This window comes from Macrotis lagotis, chromosome 1, assembly GCF_037893015.1.
Source record: "Macrotis lagotis isolate mMagLag1 chromosome 1, bilby.v1.9.chrom.fasta, whole genome shotgun sequence".
Lineage (NCBI taxonomy): Eukaryota > Metazoa > Chordata > Mammalia > Peramelemorphia > Peramelidae > Macrotis > Macrotis lagotis.
This window is the reverse complement of record NC_133658.1, coordinates 172,078,780-172,103,309: the sequence shown is the minus strand read 5'-3', so window position 1 is coordinate 172,103,309 and position 24,530 is coordinate 172,078,780. Positions and strand designations below refer to the sequence as shown.

The 24,530-nt window shown below is 37.1% G+C and overlaps 1 protein-coding gene across 1 annotated transcript in view; it reads left to right on the top strand.

Moving 5' to 3' along the window:
- Positions 1–23,326, top strand: part of PCSK2 (proprotein convertase subtilisin/kexin type 2) — a 310,977-nt gene extending 287,651 nt beyond the window's left edge. Inside the window, exons 10-12 of the mRNA XM_074225780.1 lie at positions 383–483; positions 10,348–10,575; positions 22,234–23,326. Coding sequence (XP_074081881.1) covers positions 383–483; positions 10,348–10,575; positions 22,234–22,720 — 816 coding nt within the window. The 3' untranslated portion in view covers positions 22,721–23,326. The remainder of the gene's footprint in view (positions 1–382; positions 484–10,347; positions 10,576–22,233) is intronic.
- Positions 23,327–24,530: the final 1,204 nt, after the last annotated feature.

Sequence of the window (24,530 nt, the reverse complement as noted above, 5' to 3'; positions counted from 1 at the left end):
CTCTTCCTTTCTGTGCCTCAGTTTCTCCATCTATAAAATGGAGATAAAAATCCTTATACTACCTACCTCACAGAGCAGTCATTAAAGAAATAATCTCTGTGAAGTGCTTTGTGAGTTTTAAACCATTATACAAATGGAGTTTTATTACCTGATTTTAAGGCTCTATCAAACTAATGCCCTTGAAATTGGGTATATTTCATTTCCTATTATTGGAAAGCCAAACCTTTCCTTCACAGAAGAAAAGAAAATATTAGGAAGTGAAAAAGATGTTATATTATTCCCAAATAGTCCCTTCTTCTCCCTTCTCTGTTATGCTCAGCTTCAGGCAGTCATTTTGGTTTGTCATTGTCTGTTCTATTCACACTTTTCCTCTTTCTCCTAGGCGACTACGGATTTATATGGCAACTGTACCTTGCGTCATTCGGGAACATCAGCTGCTGCCCCTGAGGCTGCCGGAGTGTTTGCCTTGGCTCTGGAGGCTAAGTATGTAAACAGCAGATATACCCATTGTCAGTTCTACAGAGCTGTTTCAAACACATCTGCCTGCCTGTTTATGGAGCTGTTCTTTAGGACTGAAAAGGAAAACAAGCCTGAGACATTATAGCTTGGCAGGTCCCAAGGACACTTGATCAGCAGCCATGTTTGGTGGTGACTTGGGGTAACTCTAATCTAGCCATTGCCTCCAAAGACATACATGACTTGTTGGGACCATATGTGTGGTCTTTTCTGAACATGTAAGACTCGTTCTCCACTCTAAGCCTTTGCTGAATTCATTCTCCTTACCAGAATATCCTCTCTTCACAGCTCTAAAACATTTATCTTATCCTTCATTCTTTAGCCCAAATTCTTGCTCTTCCATGAGACCATCAACCTGAACTCCAATTTAATCACTTAGATTCAGCAGAGAGGAACAGTGTTAAAATCTAGAATTGGAAAGAAACAAGTTCAGTTATGTTCAAATCTAATACTTAGCTGTGTTACAATGAGCAAATCACCTAATATCTCTGATTCTATTTCTTCATATAAAACAGAAAAAAATTATATTGATAATAGCTGCTAAGAAGCTCATATGAGAGATCATATATGTAAGGCATTTTGTGAACCTCAAATTGACCTCAAAGTGACACTTGGGAGGAAGTATAGAAAGTTCTTTGAAACTAAGAAAAAGTTGAAAAGGAAATCTGGACATGGATCCCTTGTCCAAGAGGTCATCTGCCCCTTTGCCATCATACAAGGAAAGTAAATAGCCTTGGACAAATATCAGAAAAAAGTAGAGCAGAAAGGAAATGAAGAGAAGAAGACTGGAAAGATAAATAAAAGCTTTACATTGCAAGTTGAATCTTTTACATTTTACCCTAACATCAATATGGAAGCACTGAAAATTTTTCAGTAGAATAATCTGATCTGGTCTGTGTTTTAGAGACATTAATGTCAGGGCAGCTAGGTGGTGCAGTGGATAGAGCACCAGTCCTGGAGTCAGGAGGTCCTAAATTCAAATCTGGACTCAGACAATAATTACTTAGCTGTGTGAGCTTGAGCAAGTCATCTAACTCCATTGCCTTGTAAAAAAAAAAGAGAGAGAGAGAGAAATATTTCTATGCAAAAGATTCATTGGAGAGAGAACATAGTATCTTAGATTTAGAATTCTAAGGCATTTCATAGACATTTCATCCAACTACTTCTTCTTCTACAAATGAGAAACCTGAGTCCCAGAGAGACTGCGACTTGCTTAAAATCATGGAAATAGTAAATGACAGAGACAGCATTTGAACTTAGTTCCTCTAACACTGGAGGCTGTGAAACCACTTAAACTATTAATATTGACTCTCTGGTAAAGAGAAAGGGAGGGATATGGGGGGATGATGATTTATCAATATAAGGCAATGATAAGAGAGACATATAAGTATATGTGTGTGCATATATAGTATGTATATATCTAAACTACATTGCATATGTATGTATATGAATCTGTATGTGTATGTTTAGAGACTACTGCAGTAGTACAAGAAAGAGGAGATGATAATTGGAATTAGTATGGGTTTGGGAAAAGAGGAAGGTGCTATAAACGTGGTAAACATAAATGTAGCTAGCTACATCATGGCAACTCAGACATCATGGTAGGATTTTGATATAGAATTTTGATATAGTTTTCTAGCAAAACTCCCTCATTTCATAAATAAGGAAACTGATTCCCAAGTAGGTTGTGGTAGAGCCAAGAACAGAGAAACAAGTCCCTTGTAACCCAGAACAATGATCTTCCTCTTAAGCTTCCCCCCTTCGCCTATGCGGCAACATGTGAGCCTCCTGTGTGCTGTCCACTGTGCTATGACACTCATGAAAGTTACAAAGCAATTATTACCTATATCAAGGAACTTCAAAACAAAATAATATATGGTAAATGCATGAAAGAGGCACAATATTATTTGTTTATTGGCTAAGAAGTCAGGGAAGTATTACTGGAGGAGGTGACATTTGAGCTAAGGAAGAAGGAATTCAACAAGGAGAAGATAGGTACAGTGGCAATTTCTCTGAAGTACTTTTTGGATGCCCACAATGTGAACTTTAGTTCTAGAGCAGGACATTAAAGAAAGGTAACAATTTCCTTCAAAACTAGGCTCAAATCTCATCTTCTGCAAGAATCCTTTCTTGATAATGGAGATGGTTTGGGGGGTAGAGGTGGGAAGGAAGGAGTGGAGAAGAAGAAGGTTATATTTAGAAGTGGAAGTGATGTAAAACCAAATTATATAATTAAAAAAAGGGAAAAGGAAAAAAATAGCCAGTTTTCCTGGCTTCCTCTCCTCCTTCTCCCATTGTTTGTTCCTTCTTCCTGAGATTACCTTCCATTTATACTTTTTTTTCATGTGATCTGCCTTGTTGGAATGTGAGATCCTGAGCTTAAGAACCTTGATTTTGTCTCTTCTTTTATCCTCAAGGCTTATTGCAGTATCTGGCACAAACTAAACAATTAATACTCATTAACTGACTGACCAGTGGAACCCCCTCACTGGAAGCCTCCAAGCAAAGTCTGGATGATCACTTCTTGGAGATGTTGTAGACACTGGACTGGATGGCCTCTGGGGTCTGTCTCAGCTTGGAGAATATGTGGTTTCTGTTAATTCATTTATTTCTACCATCTGTATCATAATTAACTTGTGGCAGCCAGCCACAAAAGATGGGTCAGCTATCTACATATGGCTTGAAAATTCCAATGGGGACTAATGCAAAGTATAACTTTCCACATTCCAGAACTACCCCCAATTAAACTATATTTGGTACTTGGAAAAATGGCAGGCCTACTGTTCTATCTGACTTAAAAAGGCATATTTTCAGAAGGCTGGAAATGATCCATTCTTTTTAAAACTGTTTTCTTCTAGTTGAATATAACTTCTTCATAGAGAGAGTAAGCATGAGGATTAAAGATTTCAAGTGAATCCCAGGCCTCATCAAGTAGAAGGAAATTGGTCTGATAGACTATTACTATGACTTTAATAGTGAACTCCCTCCCAAATGCTTCACAATCTCCAGCTAAGCCAAAAATAATCAGGCTGCTCTTAAATGTTTCTTTCTGCCTTGAGGGTCAGGAATTCGTTTTTGATTGGAGTCCAGGGGGATTTGATGGCATAACTTTATTTTTATGGAGAAAAAATTAGGAGGGAGAGAAAACATCCCTATATAGGCAAAGGTGGTGTCAAATTTTCTGGGGTTTATACTTATTAATTCAGAGTCAAAAATAAATTGTAAACATTAGGGGAAGCTTTGAAGCCACTGCCCTTGCTATCTGCCATCACTGGTACCACCCAATGATTTAGGACTTGCTCTGGTGATTCTGGCCTCTGGAGAAAAACTCCCATCCCTTGTCTTCTAGACTCCTCCTTGCATCAAATCATATGAACAGAGAATCTAGAGCTAGAAGATGCCTTTGTGGTCATCTAATCCAGGTGTTTTTAAACTGGGGTTCACAGATTCCCCAACCACATGGAGAATTTCTGGGAGAAAATGTATATTTATTTTCACTAACCTATAAGCAAAATTTAGTAATTCCTTCCAATATAATTGTGGGTAACAAACATTATTATGAACAGATCCAAAGGTTTGGTTAGGTTGCCAAAGAGATAAGAAACCTTAATTCTGATCCAAGGCTCTCATTACACATAGTTAATCCATTCAAACAAGTATTTTTAAGCACCAACTATGTGTGGATTAATAGAAAGAGAAAGGAAAAAAGCAAAATAATCCTACCTTCAAGGAGCTTCCATTCACTGGGTGGATACAGAAAGTCAATAGATAAGCACATACATTTTAACTTCAGAGTTAAGTTTAACTTTATCTGCTAGAGAGAGAAAGTACCTACTAAAGGGATAAGGATGGTACAAGAATGGACCTTGAAGAAAATTTAAGATACAAACATAGAGACCTAGAAGACAAACTTTATGAAGGCATGAGACTGGATCCTAAGGTTTAGGGAACAGCAAGTAAGCCATATTATCTCAAAAACAAAATGGGTGAAAGTCATTATGTAGTAGTATCACTCTCCCACTCTCCCCATTCAATAAGCACCAGTGTTTCTCTATTACTTTTAGGGCCAAATTTAAAATTCCTTCTTCGGTATTCAGCGTCCTTCACAGCAGTTCTTTCCTAACTCTCCAGTCTTCTTACATCCTACTATCCCACCAAGCACTCCTCACACAAGGCATTCCATCTTCAGACTCAGCATTTTCATTGTTTCTCCCCCCATCCCGAAACTGTCTCCTTCATCTCCACTTCTTGGCTTCCCTGACTTCCTTTAAGTTCCAGCTAAAATACCATCTTCCATCTTCTATAAGAAGCCTTTCCTGATTCCCATTGATCCTAGTATCTTCCCTCTATTGTTTATCTCAATTTATCCTCTGAGAGTGTGTATATGTGTGTATGTGTGTATCTGTGTGTTTGTGTGTATGTATGTGTATTTATATTTGGAGGGAACCCTCATATTTATCAAAGTGAAGTCCTTCATTTTACATTTAGAGAAACAATCCAGATGAATCTTACTAAATTTCTTTTAATCCATCAAAGTGCAGTTTATTCTTGGACGTCTGCCTGAATTCTCTAAAAAAAAAAACTATGTTGTCCTTCTCCAACCTGATTCTGCTTCAAGCAAGGATCTTCAATGGTGTCCCCAGATGCTCCCGAAAGAAAAGTTTTATTTTAATTTCTCAATTGTGTCAAGTTAAATTCATATTTATGAAGTATCTGCTTGTACTGAGCCTTATGGCAGATTCTGGGGAGATGGAGCATTGACCTAAATATGTAACTTTTGTCTTTATGGAGCATAAAATCTAATAGAGGAGGGGTTTGACATATACATGAATAATTATATTTCTTTATTTTGTGAATCTATAATTTCATCAATGTGGGAACTGCTTCCACCAGGGCTGATTGAAATCCAACTATACTGCAACATTTACAAAATAACTGCATAAGAGAGAAGCAAAGTTCTACAAGGAGTCCCTGGAGGGACAATCATCACTGACTGGCAATCAGGGAAGACTTCATTGAGGCACTAGATTCTAAAGATTCTATAAGAATTCAACAGACTTAGAGGAAATCATTGGGGGCATATGGAACAGAAAGTACAGGTCATACACAGAGGATGGAATAATATAAGTATTTGCCTTGCTGGATGATAATGCTTGTGGCAAAGACTTTTGTTGAAGTTTTATTCATTCATTATTCAATGGGGAGGAGAAGTGGAAGATAGAGATAATTAATGCTCATAAAAATTTTAAAATAAAGTTTTCCAAATTGACTAGAGCATAGATAATGTCTTCAAGGATGTAGTATCAAAGAAAGGTAGACAGGTATGGCATACCAGACTGTAAAGGTTTTTTTTAATGCCAGACAAAGAAATCTGAAATTTACTTGTAAATAATAAGGAGCTATTGAAAAATTTTGATCACAGAAGTGATATGTCATGAGAAAGAGGAATCTAATATGAAGAAGAGTATGAAGAATAGATTGCAAGGGGGGAGAGTGGAGATGGGAAGAAGATTGTTGTTGGCAGAATATTATATTAGTCTAATAGGGAGATTAGAAAGAGTTTGGGGTTTAAATGGTAAAATATATCAAGGAGGGAGAATTGGCAGGTGATATTAAGTATTTTAGGAGGAAGGAGGAGGTATCAAAGAAAAGCAATCAATCAATCAATTAACAAGTACTTATTCAATGATGGCTATGTGCCAGGAACTATACTAAAAGAGCTTGGTACAACAAGGAAAAAAAGTAAAACTCTTCTACCCTCAAAGGAGTTTAGAATCTAGTGGGAAAATACCAAGATTTCAAATAAGGAAGTCTAAGTAAATGGTTGAGTCATTGTCAAAAACTACAAAATCAGAGAAAGAAATGGATTTCAGAAGAAAGATAATAGATGTTGTGTTTACCAAACTCAGACTCAAATTCCAAAAACATGTTTAATTTTTTGTTTAAAGTTCTAGCCAAATTATTTTTTGCCAGAATAAGTTTGTAAATGAAATTTTTATTATAGCTTACATAAGTTCCAATATAGCTTATGTAAATTCTAGATTTCCAACACTCATTTGGTAGAGTGCTAAATATGGAATCAAGCAAGCAAATCTTGATTGAATGCCCATGGATGAGTCCTGCCTGTGCAAGTCTTTGTAGATGGCAAGTAAAAAGAATGAAATAACCTCACAATGAGTTTGTATGCTAATGGAAGAGACAAGTATATTTAAAAAGATAAATTTAGGATTTTTGCCAAATACATTACATTAATAAATACATACATGTGCATATAAACATGCACACACAAAATCCAAGTTAGTTTGAGAGGAAGGGCATTAGCAATTGGAGGAAATTCTTCATGGAGCAGCATATTAAATAAATAGGAGAAACTCTATAAGGAGGCAGTAAGGATGGGGTGTATCCTGTGCACGGAGGGGACAAAGAGTGAAAAGTCAGAAGATGGAGTTTCATGAGTGAAAAACAGAAAAGACTAGTTTAGCTGCATGCATCACAGTGTGGGAAGGGGAGTATTTAATGAAATTATGAAAGAAGTTGGATTCATGTTTGTGTAGGCTTTAAAAAATAAGCCACCAAGGCTGATAGAGTAAGAGAGTCACATGGACAGAGTTGTACTTAAAGAAAATTACTTTGACAGAAGTTTGGAGGATGGGCTAGAGTGGGGAGAGACTTGAGACAAGGAACTTTGTCACAAAAGACCTGGGTTCAAATACTACCTCTAACACTTTCTAGCCTTATGACCATGTGCTAAGGTTCACTGAAGAGTTATGTAAGATTTATCTTCTAAGGTATGGATAAGTTGTAAGCTGCTTTGAAATTACATATTAGGATGCACATGAATGCCATATGCTAATGTCTCAAAGATTCACATGTCCAAGAAGTTCTCTGAACTTTTAAAATAATCATTGTTGAGGCAGCTGGGTAGCACAGTGAATAGAGCACTGGCCCTGGAGTCAGGAGGACCTGAGTTCAAATCTGATCTCACACACAATAACTGCCTAGCTGTGTGACCTTGGGCAAGTTACTTAACCCCACTACCTTGCAAAAAAAAATAAAATAAAATAAAAAATTTTTAAAAATTTAATAATCATTGTCCTTTCTTACAGCTTTTTCTTAAAAAGGCAAACTTCTTTTTTAATTATGAAACTAAATGAATCAATGTAATATTTTAGCCCTGGTTCAGAACTCCAGAGCAATGCATTTTGAATATGTTTTAATTTAATATCTTTTTAAAATATTTATTATTAGCATTCTTTTCTTTTTAAATTTTGAGTTTTAACTGCTCTCTCTCTCTCTCTCTCTCTCTCTCTCTCTCTCTCTCTCTCTCTCTCACCCCCTTCTCCACCCATTGAGAAGGCAACTAAAATGAAATCAAGTATACATGTGAAATCATGTAAAATATATTCCTATGTGGCTCATTATTTTTTCCAAAAGCTAAAAAAATAAAAAATAAAATTATATTTTAATTTGCATTCAGAGTTCATTGATTCTGTCTTTGGGGGCAGATGGCATTTTTTTCATCATGAGTCTTGAAATTGTCTTGGATCATTGTACTGATCAAAGCAACTAAGACTTTCACATTTGATCAAGATTACAACTTTGCTCTAGTGAGCACAATGATCTCCTGGTTCATTTCACTCACTGGTTCAGTTCATATAGATCTTGCCATGTTTTTCTGAAACCAATTGCCTTGTCATTTCCCATAGTGCAGTAGCACTCCATCATAATCATCCCCAATATATGGCCATCCCCTCAAATTCCAATTCTTTATCACCACAAAAAGAGCTGCTATAAATATGTACCTATAGATCCTTTTCCTTTGATCTCTTCAGACAACAGACCTGTAAGTGGTATTGCTGGGTCAAAAGGCATGCACAGTTTTAGTTAGTGTACCAGTTTTTTTCCTCAGCCCAGCCCCCCCGGAATTTGTCATTTTTATTGTATGATATGATACCTCAGAGTTGTTTTAACTTGCCTTTCTCTGATCAGTAGTGATTTAAAGAATTTTTTTCTCATATGCCTATAGAAAGGCTTTGATTTTTTTTCTTCTGAAAACTGCCTGTTTATAATCCTTTGACCATTTATTAATTGGGGAATGAGTCTCATTTTCTTTAAATTTGACTCAGATCTATACTCAGTATATATTTCTTATATTTATTTATTAGCTATGGTATATTTTAGCAAAATGGAGCTTCCCTGATTATCCCTTTTAATTAGGTCTATTTTTATTTTTGCTTTTTCTGATCATGACTATTTACTTGCCCAATTATAATTTTTAAGGAATTACTTTCTTCAGTGAAATTCTGTATATCTTTTTGCATTTGGCCAATTCCATTTTTAAGGAGTTTTTTCTTCAATGACATTTTGTACCTCCTTTTTCATTTGACCCATTCTGCTTTGTAAGGAATTCTTTTCAAACATTTTTGACCATAAAATCAATTCTGGTTTTTTTAGGTGTTATTTTCTTCCAAGTTTTTAATTCTCTTTTCATAATTTTCTTTCATCAAATTCATTTCTTTTCCCAGTTTTCCCTCTTTCATTCTTATCTTTTTCTTTAACTCTTCCAGAAATTCTTCTTGGGCTGGGGTCCAATTGGCATTTTTCTTTGAGGCTTTTTTGTAGCATTGTCTTGTTTTGAGTTTATTCTTTAGTCTTCCTTACCAACATGGTAGACTTTATCCTTTATTTTTTATTCATTTTTCCTTCTTATTTCTTGACTTTAAACTTTACGTTCAGCCAAGTTGTACTTCTGTTCACTTAGGCAAGTGGAGAGGCATTGTACCAAGATCAGAATTTTTCCTGCTCTTTTCAGAACTACATCAGCAAGGGGTGGGGTGAGGGGGAGTGTGAGAGGGGCTGCAAGATTTTGGTGCTTGGTGCTTCCAAGGTGTTGTGATGTTAGGTAACTGCTCTTCTGGTTTGTTTTCTGGTCTTTATATAGGAAGTGCCCCTGGTTCCCTTCAGCTACAAGCACTAGAACCATGTTCAAGGTCCTTATTCCCTTGTGACCAACAACCAATACTCTTTTTTTTGGAGGGGGGTAGGAGAGGAGAGAGCAATCAGGTTAAGTAACTTACCCAGGGTCATATAGTAAGTATAAAGTGTCTGAGGCTGGATTTGAACTCAGATCCTCTTGACTCCAACACCAGTGCACTATTCACTGAGCCTCCTAACTGCCAAGAAATCATCATTCTTTACTACTCTCTGAAACCCAAACCAGACTGTGACCTGTATATGGTCAAATAGAGTTGTCAATCAGTGCCAGCTGTCCCCAGTGCCAGCAAAGGGTCCCCTGTAATCTCCTCTGACCAGTTGTCAAACTGCCCTACTGTCTCTAGGCTGAAAGTTACCAAAGCTGCTGCTGCTATGATTGTTGCTATCTTTTAAGTGGGCTCCATATAGGCTTCCAACCCCAGGTCACAAACTTCTCCTGCCAACCTTTTAAGTATTCTTTGCCCAAGCAAATGTCTAACCTTGTCCTTTTGTTGTCACTGATACTCCAAAATTTGATTTGGGATTTTTTTTTCAAGTTGTTTAGAAGTGAATGTTGAAAAAGTTCAGCTGAATTTCCTCTATTTCACCATCTTGGTCAATCTAATCCTAATCCTGATTACCAGTATTATTTGACTATTGCCTAATGGCAAAGAGAACTCTTAAAGCCAATGACATCTTCTGAAATAGAAAATGCTGAAAGCACTGTTAATGAAAGGTAGATTTTCAAAGACGGCATGATTTTCATTTGCTTGCCCTACTTTATCATGACATGACCTTGCGGGAAAGGAGCTTCTAGAGTTCCAAACCTGACGCACTTTCTCTGTCATTCTTCTCCAGCCGGGAACTGACATGGAGAGACATGCAGCACCTGACTGTGCTCACATCCAAAAGGAACCAGCTTCACGATGAGGTCCATCAGTGGCGGAGAAATGGGGTTGGCCTGGAGTTCAATCATTTGTTTGGCTACGGGGTCCTCGATGCAGGAGCAATGGTGAAAATGGCTAAAGACTGGAAGACAGTGCCCGAGAGATTCCACTGTGTCGGAGGTTCAGTACAAGAACCTGAGTGAGTGAGGGTGAATGTTTGGTCACTTCCATCAAGGGGAGTGAGCCTCCAGAAGCCAAGGACCATAGATCACTGGTGGCATTGAAAGATGCCAATGTACTTTATATTTCCTGCATGTGATGGAACTTCCTTTATCATGATGCAAAAATAACTTTGTAGATACCTCAATATCTGATACAATCTGACCAATGAAATCTTAGGTTGCTTTAAAAGAGGAAGAATGTCTAGAATGAGGAAGGAGGAGATCACACTGTATTCTATACTCCTCAGTATGGTAGAATCTTTTATTCAACATAAAAGAGTATCATTTGAAATTCTACAGGTCATGCCTTAGAAAGAATATTGATAATTGGTGAAGGTTTTGAGTGCTGGACTTGGAGACAGGAAGATCTAAGTTTAAATCCTGCCTCAGATACTTGCTAGCTGTGTGACCCTAATCAAATTCCTTAATATCACATACCCCCCCCGAAGTTGTCAGAATCAAATGAGATAATATTTGTAAAACACTTTCCAAATCTAAAGGCACTAGATAAATGTTTATTTAATATTAGTATCATTATTGATGTTGTTGTTATAATTGTAAGTTGAAGGAGACCCAGATGGTAACAGGCTTCACTATCATTCCATGTGGAATTTAATAGAAGGAGCTAGAAGTGTTTAACCTGGAGAAGACTTAATTTAAACAAGACATGATAGCTGTTTTTAAGCATTTAAAGGACTGTCTCTTGGGAAAGAGATTAAACTTGTTTTGCAAAGCCTCAGAAGGTAGCACTAGAGAAATGGGCATTAAGAAAAAAAACCCTAATAATATGAGTTCTCTGAAAATGGAGTGGGCTACCTTAGGAGATAGCAGGTTAACCCTCTCTGGAGATCTTTCAAACAAGCCTGGGGCAAACATCTATTTCAGATCTATCATATTGCTGTTGTTCTTTTTTTTCTTTTGTTCTCTAAGGGGACTAAGACATCAGATGATGTCTTGCAAGTGAATTGAGCCCACTGGTAAGACATAGATTAGGATGACTCGAGATGGCTCCAGATGCAGTGGGAGACCTTGGCCTTTTGAAGCTAAGGTCTTTCCCAGGTCTTGGTTTGGGTTTAAATTCTGCCTCTTCCACTTGGCTGGGTGACTTTGGACAAATTATTTCAACTCCTTGGCCCTCAGTCTCCTGTGTTTTGTGATAGAAAAAAAACTGTTTTGAGAATCAGACTCCTGAGTTCAAATACTAACTCTGACACTCACCACCTGAGTAACCTTAAATGAGATCACTTGGGCTCCTTGGACCTCTGACCCTTTGCCAAAAAGTTGAACAAGGCAGCCTCCAGGCTCTCCTCTAACTCTACATCAATGACCACCCTTTCTAGATAATCATCATTCTTTTTTTCTTTGGGGGGGGGGGGTGAGGAGAAGAGGGAGCAATCAGGTTAAGTAACTTGCCCAGGGTCATATAGTAAGTATAAAGTGTCTGAGACAGGATTTGCACTCAGATCCTCCTGATTCCAGTGTCAGTACACTATTCATTGGGCTACCTAACTGCCAAGAAATCATCATTCTTTTACTAATCTCTATAACCCAAACCAACTCCCCTCTCCAAAGGTCAGAATTAATTTATAAGGATAAATAAGTGAACGTTTCTTAAGACAAACAGTGCAATTTGAGATTGCCAGCTCCTTTTAGAAGGCAGGTACCTTTATAAGGAAGGAGAGAGTGTTTTTTTTTTCCTAATGCTTTGCTATCCTCTACAGTAGAAGTGTCCAACTCATACACAAACAGGGACTGCTGATCTACAGGATCTCAGCAAGCACAAGTTGACTTAGAAAACCAAATATTAACATCATATATGCTCCATTGAATTCTTATTTATCCTGTTAAGTATTTCCCAACTTGACGCTTCTTTTCCAGGCTTCTGTTTGCCTTCAGTCCTTATCAGTTGACCAGCTAGAATTTATTAAGCACCTATAGTTTAGCAGACACTGTGCTAAGCACTGGGAATTTTTTAAATGGGGTGGGGGAGGGAGAGGGAGAGGGAGAGGACAGTCCCTTCCTTAAGAAAGTCACCCTGGGTACAAACAACATGTACAGAATGACACATTAGAAATAATTCACAGAGGGAGAGAACTATCAGTACATTGAGCCTGGAGTCAGGAAGACCTGAATTCAAATTCTGACCTCAGACACTTACTAGCTATGTGACCCTGGACAATTCACTTGACACCTGTTTGCCTGAACTTCCTCATCTGCAAAATGGAGGTCATAATATTTCCCAGGACTGTGAGGATCATATTTATAAAGCATTTACCACAGTGTCTGATATCCAATAGGCAGTTAATAAATGCTTATTTCCTTCTTTTTTCATTCTACTGGGGCATGCAACAAATAAGTAAACACAAGTTAATTCCAGAGGGAGAGAACACTAAAGCTTAAAGAGATCAGGAAAAGAAACTTGTAGGGAGTAGCCAGCCACCCCAAGCCCTCATTGGAACCAAGAAGATTCAGGGCAGAAAATGCAGCAGGTGAATGGAGCAGTGGATAGAGTGATAGCCTTGGTGCTAGAAAGACCCAATTTCATACCCTTCCTCAAATATTTACTTGTTGTTGACCCTGAGCAAGTCACTTACTTTCCTTGGCCTTATTTTACTTATTTGTGAAAACGGAAACAATAATAGCACCATCCTTTACAGAGCTGACATGAGGATTCAATGAGATCCTATTTGTAAAACACTTTGCAAACCTGAAACCCCAGATGCTAGCTATTATCATTATTATTACTTTTATGGGATAAGATATTTGACTCATAGTTTTCGCTCAGTCATGTATTGCCTACTGTTGTTATCACAATCATACTTATTATTATTATAATATTATTGCACTGTGTTACTGTACTTGGGGGGGGAAGGGCAGAGTTACAGTTTTCAAAGTTCTTTTCCCACAACTCAGTAAAGTAGGTAGAATAAGGATTATTAACCTCTTTTTACAGATGAGGAAACTGAGAGGTCAAGGCAACCTGCTTACAGTTACATAGTAAGAATCAGAGCAATTTCATTTTGTCAATCTAGGGACAAATCTTTGTATCATCCCTGAAGGTAGATAATAATAATAGTGATAACTAACATTTGAATAGTTTTTTAAGGCTTACAAATGACTTTACAAATATTGTCTCATTTTTCCCTCACAACAACCTGGGAGGGAGGTGCTTTTATTATATGCAGGCAGAAGTGACTTGCCCAAGGTCACACAGTTAATACATAGCTGAGACTGAATTTGAACTCAAGTCTTCTTGACTTCAGATCCAGCCCTCTATCCCCTGCACTCCCAGCTGCCTCTGAAAGCCCAAAGATGCATTTTCCATTTTTGATATAACCATATCATTTTTGTATCAGTCTCTCAGCTCATTGATTTTATAAATGGGCTTTCAATGTGTATCCACAAAAGATAACTACTCTAATCATATTTTGTAGACAGAAAAGAGATTTTCTTAGCTTGTGTTTTGGCTTGTGTTTTGAAACCTTTCTTTTCATAGTAGTTATTCCATTTGGCAAAGTAATTAGTGATGCATTACAGTCCCTATAATTTATCCCCAGATGAACAGTATTACTCATAGCAAGAACACGGCTTCAGGATATCCTGCCTTGTGCGTCATTGTCCTCATTAAGCTGTTCAAGCTAGCCCTACTCAGTTATCTGGGAAGGACATGAGGCTCATTACAGGATGAAGAGTGGAAGCCTCTCTGGCCATTCTTAGTATGGCCATAATAATTTCCTCTCACTATTCTGCATATCTGTGAAGTGTTACTCCTTTAGGAAATACAGAGAATTGGGAAGTACCCAAAGGAAAACAATTCATTCTTTGTATTTTGCACTCCAATTCTCCAATATGTATATATTTCATTTCTGTTGAATAAATCCAGAAGGGAAAAGCAAACCAAGATCATATGAGTTCTTAAGAGTTCATTGAAAGATGACATGAGGGGAGGCTAGGTGGTACAGTGGATAGAGCACCGGCCTTGAATTCAGGAGTACCTGGGTTCAAATCCAACCTCAGACACTTAATAAGTACCTAGCTGTGTGGCCTTGGGCAAGCCACTTAACCCCATTGCCTTGAAAAAAAAAATCTTAAAAAAAAAAAGAAAGATGTCATGAATTGGATCCAGTAGTCAAAAAGCCTGAAGGTCAGTCCTAACTTATTAACTAGTCATTAATCCTAGTCATTAGTTACTAATGACTTGAGGATAGGTCACTCTACCTCTTCAGACATCAGTTTCCAAATCTGTAATATGGAGTTTATACTGTTGCTATTGTTGTATAATCACTTTTTAATCATTTTTCAGTTGTATCAACTCCTCTGGCCCCTATTTGGGCTTTTCTTAGCAAAAATATTGGAATGATTTCTCAATTACTTCTCCAGTTCATTTTACAGATGAGAAACTGGAGCAAATAAGGTTAAGGGACTTGCACAGAGTCACATAGTAAATGTTGTTGGGGTTTTTTGGTTTTTGCAAGGCAATAGGGTTAAGTGACTTGCCCAAGATCACACAACTAGGTAATTATTATGTATCTGAGGTCACATTTGAACTCAAGTCCTCCTTGCTTCAGGGACAGTACTCTATTCACTATGTCATTTAGTCACCCCCTGGGTCACATAGTAAATATCTGAACCTTTGAATTTTGGAAGATTGCATCTTCATGACATCAGGTCCACTATGCCACCTGACTGCCAAAGAGTTTATACTACTTATACTCAATACCTCATAGGTTCTTTGTGTGGATCACATAAGGGGTCAGTTTTTAGAGTCATTCTAAAATTCCCCAACTTGTATATATTTCATTTCTGCTGAAGAAATCCAGAAGGGAAAAAGAAACCAAGATCATTTGAGTTCTTAAGAGTATTTAAGGGGGCCACTAGGTGGCATAGAAGATAGAGCACCAGCCCTGGAGTCAGGAGGATCTTAGTCCAAATGCGACCTCAGACACTTAATAATTGCCTAGCTGTGTGACTTGGGGCAAATCACTTAGCCCCATTGCCTAGCCAAAAAAAGTAAAATAAAATACACGAGACCCTGTAATTCCAAAATCAACATCTTTCCATGATGCCATGAATTGTAACTGATGTCATTTGAAAAAAAGAAGAGTATTTTTAAATTGCTGAAAACTACCATTGCATGTAGTTGGAAAAAATAAATAAATAAAATATTTCCTGCAAAAAAACAAAAAAAAAAGAGTTTCTGAGTTCATCCACTTCTCCTGAATTCATTAAGCAACTACTATATACAAAGTACTGTGCTAAACATTTTATCTGAATTCAAGGTCACCAGTTGCCCCACTTATTTGGAGATTGTCCAATTACTAAGCATGGTTTTAGACTCTGCAGACAGCCTGGTTGATGGAGAACAAGGGATGCTACAGTTTCCTTGGTACTTCATTCTAAAGCCTTCACAGGACTCACTTATTCACTTTCAGTGAGCCAGAGGCAGAAAAGATCCCAGAAACTGGCCAATATGGGAATTGCCAGATGCTGGTATGGCAAATCATCATGAACCTCCTAAAAGGAGGTTCTTCTTGGTTGTGATCTTTCCTCCCATTGATACCCTTCCTTGGCCACTCCCTAATCCAAGATGATTCTCAGGTTGACCATCACCCAAAGTGGCCTGAAAACTGATGCAACAGAAATTACTTCATTACTTTTTGTGCAATTTTTTCTCTTTTTTTTTACTTGGTGTAGCACATCCATTTTGAAGCAATTTAAGGTTGAGTGATTGACTGAACCTTAATTGAAAGTAGCTATCCCAAAGACAGCTGTTTGGATGTCAAATATCTGAGCCTCCAGGAATCCGAGTCCAATCTGGGTTTTGTAGACAGCTTGGCATCTCCTCCTTGTCCTGGGGAGCAAGGACATTACTAGAAACCTCACTTAGTAATAACCAAAATAAGAACTCTTCAGGCAGGGATACCACATAAACTTGATCGACAAAGGCTATATAGAAATAGTGATGAAGAATAAATCCAGTCTCCTCAGAGTAACAGCTAAATGGCACAGTAGATAGAATACTGATCCTAGAGTCAGAAAGACCAGAGCTCAGATCCATCCTCAGCACTTAACTATTGTGTGAGCAAGTTGTGTGAACAAGTAACTTAACCTCTGTCTGCCTCAATTTCTTCAGCTATAAAATGGAGATAATAATAGAACCTGCCTGTGAGGTTGTTATAAGGATCAATGAGATAATATTTGTAAATATATCATAGTTGCTTAATAAATTATTATTCCCTTCACTTATCAGAAACTGAGGTCACAATATAGAGAGTGTTTTTCCAAAGTGTTGGAGGGAAATATTTGTACTTTGATCCTTGTTATATCTTCAAAGTAAGTACTTCTTTATAAAAGTTTTTTTTAAGTACATGTCCTGGAGTTTCCTAAATATTTTAAGTGAATTCAATAAAACCTAAGAAGTTCAAAGCACACACTACATAATATAAGTAATACAGAATTTAAATAAGACAGGCTGCATACTCTCATGGAGGTTACAGTCTGTGGAGTACACTTTACCTCTTTTCTGAAATCACTTCTTTACAAGCAAATAATGAGCATTTCATGGCAAGGCAGCATGGTCTAACTCTTAATTGATAGAGCATAGGTCTTTGAAGTCAGAAGACCTTAGTTCAAGCCATAGTTCTGCTACTCACTAGCTGTGACTTCAATCAATTTCATCTCTTTCAACCTTGATTTTTGGACAGAAGATGGGAAAAATCCCTTCTGAGTCTCCTGATCACTATGAAATCCAATGAGTCTCTAACATCAAGTCTTACACCCATATGCTTCTTGTTTGCATGGGGCTTGCTAGTTAACAAAGCATTTTCATATATATTGTCTCATTCATTTCTTCAATAACACTGTAAGAGATAGGGGAGAGATTATGATCTTCATTTTACAGATGAATAAAGTGGGGCTCAGAAGGAAGATGAGACTTGGCCAAAGTAAATACTGAAAACAAAGCTAGAACACATCTTCTGTCTTCAAGTCCAGTCCTATACCACTGGGTCCTGAGAAATAACATTTTTTAAAGTATTCTGAATATCATCAATCTGGTCATTACCAGGGACCTCTGAAACCATCTAGTCCAACCCCCTCATTTTGCCAATAAGAATGCTAAGGATCAGGAAAGTGAAAAATAAGTTGTGCAAGTTATTCAGGTAGTTAGCATCAGAGAGACTCCAGAGTTCATTCTTTTCCCATTATGGATCCAGCTAGAACTGACTCTTGAAAGTCAATTGTTAAATTTTCATTCGGACCATTTATACCTAGTCTATTGACAAAGACAATGTATTAGGGCTTGATTTATTGTTTATTGATTGTTTAGATTTTTAAAAGTGAAGGGAAAAAAAGGTTAATAATGTCAATGAAATTTAAAAGCATGTTCTGATTCTTTTTATTGGAGAGTCAGTTATTAAACATTTACCAGCACACACCCCTGTAGAGGAAAGAGATTGTCAATGGTTCTGTCAAGACTGGCCAGTCTCATACGCAAGAATTATGAATTAATGTGATGAATTGAAATTTCTGAGTATACTTGCCACATACACCTGTGATTTTGATAGAAGAGTGGCAAAGGAATAATTAAGAGTTATAAAGGAAGACATAGATTTCAAAAAACAAGCAATATTTAGCTTATCATATTATCCTTCTATTTGGGCTTCCAAATAGAAATAAGTGTTAGTCACAGGCAGTGAAATAAGGCAGGGGGAAAATGAATAAGGACTTAAGTCCCTTCATGTACTCTGTGTGTGTGTGTGTGTGTGTGTGTGTGTGTGTGTGTGTGTGTGTTTCCTTTACCATTGGATAAATTGAACTCAGTATTTTGAAACCTTTGTAACTTTGAAGTACCTTTGAAGCCCATAGTAGAGATAACAACCAGCTTAGGTCAATATAACTTCATCCCAATGAATAGAATTTAGAAGACATAGGTAGAGGTGCAGGATAAGTTGCTAATAGAAATAACAAAACAGAGTCTACTTATTCTCTAACTGCCCTGCCCTATTTCACTCCCAGATCTTCCTCTTCATTCCATCCTTTGCAGGCAGGTCAGCCTCTCCTACTTCTCCTCTACAAACAGTCCAACTTCTCCCAAGAAACTCAATAAACCTACTACTTCTTTTTCCTCAGCACTTTGTAGGTGGGAGACTTCCAAAGTCCTCTCCATTGAAGTTGGGAAGAAAAACTTGGGACCCCAAAATCTAGTCCAACCTGAACTTGTTGATCTCCAAGCTCTGAGGTTTCACTGCCAAGCAACTTGAATAACCTATTCTCCCTATCATTCAATTAAAATTGTTTTAATGATGTCTTATGTTATTTTCAAAATTAAAAGCATAAAGTATCATTTGCCCAATGTAGTAGTGACCCCAGGTACTAAAATTGCTAGGTAAGGGTTTTTTTAATGTTATTTTATTTTATTTTTTCAATTACATGCAAAGATAGTTTTTAACAATCATCTTTTTTGTCAGCTTTTGAGTTCCACATTTTTCTACCTTCCTCCTTTCCCTCCTTCCCCATTACAGCAAGTAATCCAATACAGATTATACGTTCATAATCATAATTTATTTCTATATTAATCATATTGTGAAAGAAGAATCAGAACTATAAGGGGAAAAATATGAGAAAAGGTGACAAAAAAAGCTTAAACCAAGTTTTAAAAAGTAAAAATAGCCTGCTTTGGGGGTGGCTAGGTGGCATAGTGGATAAAGCACCAGCCTTGGAGTCAGGAGTACCTGGGTTCAAATCCAGTCTCAGACAATAATTACCTAGCTGTGTGGCCGTGGGCAAGCCACTTAACCCCATTTTCCTTGCAAAAACCTAAAAAAATAGTCTGCTTTGGTTTGTATTCAGACTCCATAGTTTTTCCTCTGGTTGTGGATGGCATTTTCCATCACAAGTTTTTTTAGAATTGTTCTTGGTCATTAAACTGCTGAGAGGAGCTAAGTCTAACATAATTGACCATCACACAGTGTTTTTTCTTAATGTGTACAATATTCTCCTGGTTCTGTTCACTTCACTCAGGATCAGTTCATACAAGTCTTTCCAAGCTTTTCTGAGGTCTCTCCACTCCCAATTTCTTACTGAATAGTAATCAATCACATTTATATACCATAATTTGTTCAGCCATTCCCCAAAAGTTGCCTAATTTTAATTTTTATCATTTCAGTTTCTTCTGTGTACTATTTAGCATTCTTCCAAGAAACAAATATCACCAGCAGGAGTGAAATCAGGCTTAGGCTCATGATCTAATGGAACATAGTAAATGCCCTAAATTCACAGTGATTCTGATCTTGCAAATGTAGTTAAGAAACATATGAATGGTTCGTGAATGTGCCCCTTGTTAGAAAGAGAAAACTCCATACTAGTAGAATAGGAAAGAGGAAGGGTCAAGAGATTGAGATCCCAGGTTTGATTTAGAAATGGAAACTGTCCCATGTGACTTTCAGAGTTTTCTAAGCATTCACATATGAGCAAAGGGTTATAAGAAGATATAAAGAACAAGGTCAGCCATAGATATCTTTGAAAAATAAGAATAGATCAGCCAAATTCAGTCTTTAACAAAATGCAAGGGCATGCTTAGAAATAAGTGTTAGCCACAGGCCAGTGAAATAAGGCAGGGGAAAAATGGATAAGGACTTGAGTCCCTTCGTTCGTGTGTGTGTGTGTGTGTGTGTTCTTCAGTGCTCTCATCAGTTTGAACAAACATCCATGATGTGTGCATGCATATACAGAGTATTACATCTTGATGTGACTCTTCACCTTTCCCCTCTCAGAGTCTTCTTTGAAGACTTGGGTTTTAGGAGAGAAACTACAGATGTCAGCTATACACTACCAAGGATTCTTGCCATGAATTACTACAGGAGAAAAGGAAACCTCCCTACTTCCCTTCTCTCCATGGTTCCTCCTTCTCCTCTTTTTCCTGCTCTAGTCAAAAAGTTCATCATCTACTTGTACTATTCCATTAGCTTCCTCTCTTACCAAACTGAAAAGAAATATGTCAGGCAAGGTCTTTAATGATGGACATACCTTGTCAAACAAATTTCATTTCTCCAAAGTTGAAATCCCTCCCTTTTAACAGGTAACTCCTTGAATTTGGAATTCTTGGAAAGACTATTCTCTAGCCTTCTGTTTCTACTATCCTCCTTATGGTGTTCTCAATTAGTGGCAAAGCTTGAGGTTTCAAAGAACAAAAATACCTATGCAAATGGATCAGTGGATAGTTGTAGAGGGCCAGCTTCTGTAGAGTGGGAATGCAGGTATCCCTGGTACAAAGGTTACCAGAGGTCCAGCATGTATTCTTGAGCAGTAAACAGGATGGTTGGCTCGCCAAAGAACCTTGACCTATACATCTGTTGAGCTTGGAATGTAGTGGGAAAATTCTGATAAGGAAGTCTAAAAGACTTCAAAGTTCAAGTATCATAAATATAACCAGGGAGCTATGCATTTGCATTTCATCTGACTTGTCATGTCTGAGATAAGGTTTGTTATGAGAGAATGGATGTTCAACAATAAAGTCAAGAGAGATCTATTCATGACATTAAGTTGTGTCTCTCTCTCCAACCCGGCTCTCATTTGGAGTCAAGATTATTATTAGTGGTAGCATTGGTAGTAGTATTAATTGCAATACTTTACCTACCCTATGACTAAGTACCATTCATTATTAACATGATTCTGGATGCTTGGGTAACTTTGTGTTGACATTCATATATATATATATATATATATATATATATATATATATATATATATATATATATATATATATCTTCTCTTGCTCACTGCATGGTCACTTATAACTTTAAAAAAAATAGAGGAAATGTTGTTAGTGAGAGACCTAAGAAAGTAGTGAGGTCAACTAAGGTGGTAAACAAGAGTATAAAATCCAGTATCTGAATCACTACATTCAGAAAAATATGTTTCAAATAGGTGTCTTGAATGATATATAGATTTACTAATTAAAGGTCAATGAAAAAGAAATATGGTTTGTTTTTCAATTGCTTTAACTGTTTACAGCCTTCAGAATATTTAGTATCACATATGAATGAGATGAATATAAGTTTAGTAACTGAAATGATTTCTTAATCAAGTTTTTTAGCTCATCCCACTACTGTGCTGGGATAAGCAAAAGTAATCAGATTAAAAGTGGGCTAGGAAATAGTTGGAATGATCAAAAGGCAGTAACAGTGGAAAAGAAAATGATCTAAAGGTAAGAGAGGCAAGGACTTAAATTCTACCTCTGCATTTGCCGTGGATTTTTTCTCTGAGCCTCAGTTTCCCCATCTGTAAAATGATGTAAAATGGGGGAAATAATATCTGCAATATATTCTTGTTGTTCTAAGTAGCAAAGAAATTGTTTCTAAAACAATTTAAAAATCAATTGATATCATTAATAGTTTAGAATAAAGGTGCCCTTCAAGTGGTCTCTATCCAGCCAATGTTAGTGAAGCCTAGTACTTTTAGAATTGTATAACCTTTAGAAAAGTCATTTGAAAAGAAATAACGCATGGGGATTACTTAGTACCTTGTTGGGGGGGGGTACTTATATCTGTTTAATATCTTATTTATCTATTATATATATTTAATATATATAATATGATATATACATGTTTAATATATTTTGTCATTTCCATTCTCAGGAAAATATCAGCCAACAACAAGCTGGTTCTGACACTCACAACTGATGCTTGTGAGGGAAAAGAAAACTTTGTCCGCTACCTTGAACATGTCCAAGCTGTCATCACAGTGAATGCAACAAGGAGAGGAGACTTGAACATCAACATGACCTCCCCAATGGGTACCAAATCCATTTTGCTGAGCCGGCGCCCAAGAGATGATGACTCTAAGGTGGGTTTTGATAAATGGCCTTTCATGACCACGCACACTTGGGGGGAAGACGCCAGGGGGACATGGATTCTGGAAATTGGGTTTGTTGGGAGTGCACCCCAGAGGGGAGTGCTGAAGGAATGGACATTGATGCTGCATGGAACCCAAAGTGCCCCCTACATAGACCAAGTAGTGAAAGATTACCAGTCCAAGCTGGCGATGTCCAAGAAGGAAGAATTGGAGGAAGAATTAGATGAAGCTGTGGAGAGAAGTCTTAAAAGCATACTGAGCAAAAACTAATGCTGCATGTCTGTTTTTGCCTTCACTCCTTCTTTTCCCACAACTCTGAGCATCTTTCTACTCTTAGTCCTTCTGTTAGACCTGTAGCAAATATTGTCACTGCCCAAAAAAAAATCACGTTCCCTTGATTTTATTTCATACATTCTGTCAATGATTATTTTCCTTATAATGGAAGCATTTTTTAACTCTAGGCCTCAAATATAATGTTCCTTACCAACTCTTGTGTAGTTTGTGACTATAAATTATTTTCTGTGTCTTTCAAATAGGAAATATCTTGCAAACAAAATTGTGACAGCTTTTCCCCTTCATATTTTCTGTGGCAAATGTTTATATAAGACAAAGGAGTAAATCTGAAAGCCTACATTCTGTGGCATCAACCATATTTTTCTGTGATCTCTTCAGAGACAGTAGTTCCTGAAAGGAAAAAATTCAATGTGGTTGGATGATATTTGCATTTCTAAAATCAAATGAGATGCTAGAAACCCACCTGTTCATGAGTTCTTTGAAAAGATTATTTAGATTAGCCTCTTACATGAATAAAGGTGATGTGCTTTACATGTGCCATTCAGAGGAAGGAATTATAAGAAAGGATGAAAAGATTCAAGAAGCACAAGATGGGGCAGGGGAAAATGGGGGGGGGGGGTTTCAATCATCAGCACCAAGGTTACCATATTCTAATCAATCAGCATGGTAAATTGGAAACAGTTCTGAGTTGTTGTATCACCAGCTCTTAGTTAACAGTGACTCTTGAAGCCTGCTACAGCAGCAGAAATTATTCCCATTTTGTATGGTGTTCATCTACCCCTGTTTTCTGGGGTTAATAACATGACTATCAACAATTTACAGTTGGTGGAGATGGCAGGCAAGGTTGCAGTTGGTATCCAATTTTAGAAAATACTGCAAAAAGCCTCTTTTTTTTAAAAAATAAAGATTGGGTCTCTTTAAGGTGGGGAGGGTGGGGAGGGAGAAGAAGGGGAAAGAAACATTTGTTGATACTGCAATAACATATTTTGCTTTTCTTATTTCCAAAAGATTGAAAAGAGAAAAATGTTTGGAGAGATCTCTTTGAGATGTCTTTAAAACTTCCTATTGAAATACATGTGAATTGTGGATGCAATGTAGTTTGTGTGGAGATGCTGGCCTATACCATTGCACTTGCCCTAATCCTCTTTTTCAAACCTTTCAAAAGGACTGAAAAAGAAGTTTAAAGCTTTGGAGCAAAGATCATCATGGATCCAAATAAATGTATATACAAAGCACCTAGATACCTTCTTGGTAACCAGTTAATAATTAAGTAGACCCATATTCATTGGCCTGAAGCAACATACCTACAATAAAATTTAAGGGTTATAAGTTCATACCATCAATTTCAGAAAATCACCATCATTTTATTCTTAAATAACCATTTCTTCTAAGTTTCTTTCCATCAATTTTTTTGCAAAGCTCATTTCCATCAACTTCTTTGTTTCCTTTTCTCTTGGACACTTCTGTCTCTTCCCCATTAAAAGGTTTTCAGTTTAATTTGATTTAGCTAGTATTTATCAAGGACCAACTTTGTGCACAGCAGTATTCTAGGTACTTCAAGAACCATATACAGATGAAAATAAGGTACTGATTGATACTCCTAAAATCATTCACCTTTCTGGATGATCAAAAACAGTTCAGTCTTATTTTCTTAAAGGTATCATAAAGCGATAATGAAAATCACATTCAGGATATGGTAAATGGTGTCAGTCTTCAGAGAAACAAAATCACACCCACCTGGGCAAATCAGAAAAGGTTTGGGGGAGAAATGTAACCTCTGAAATCA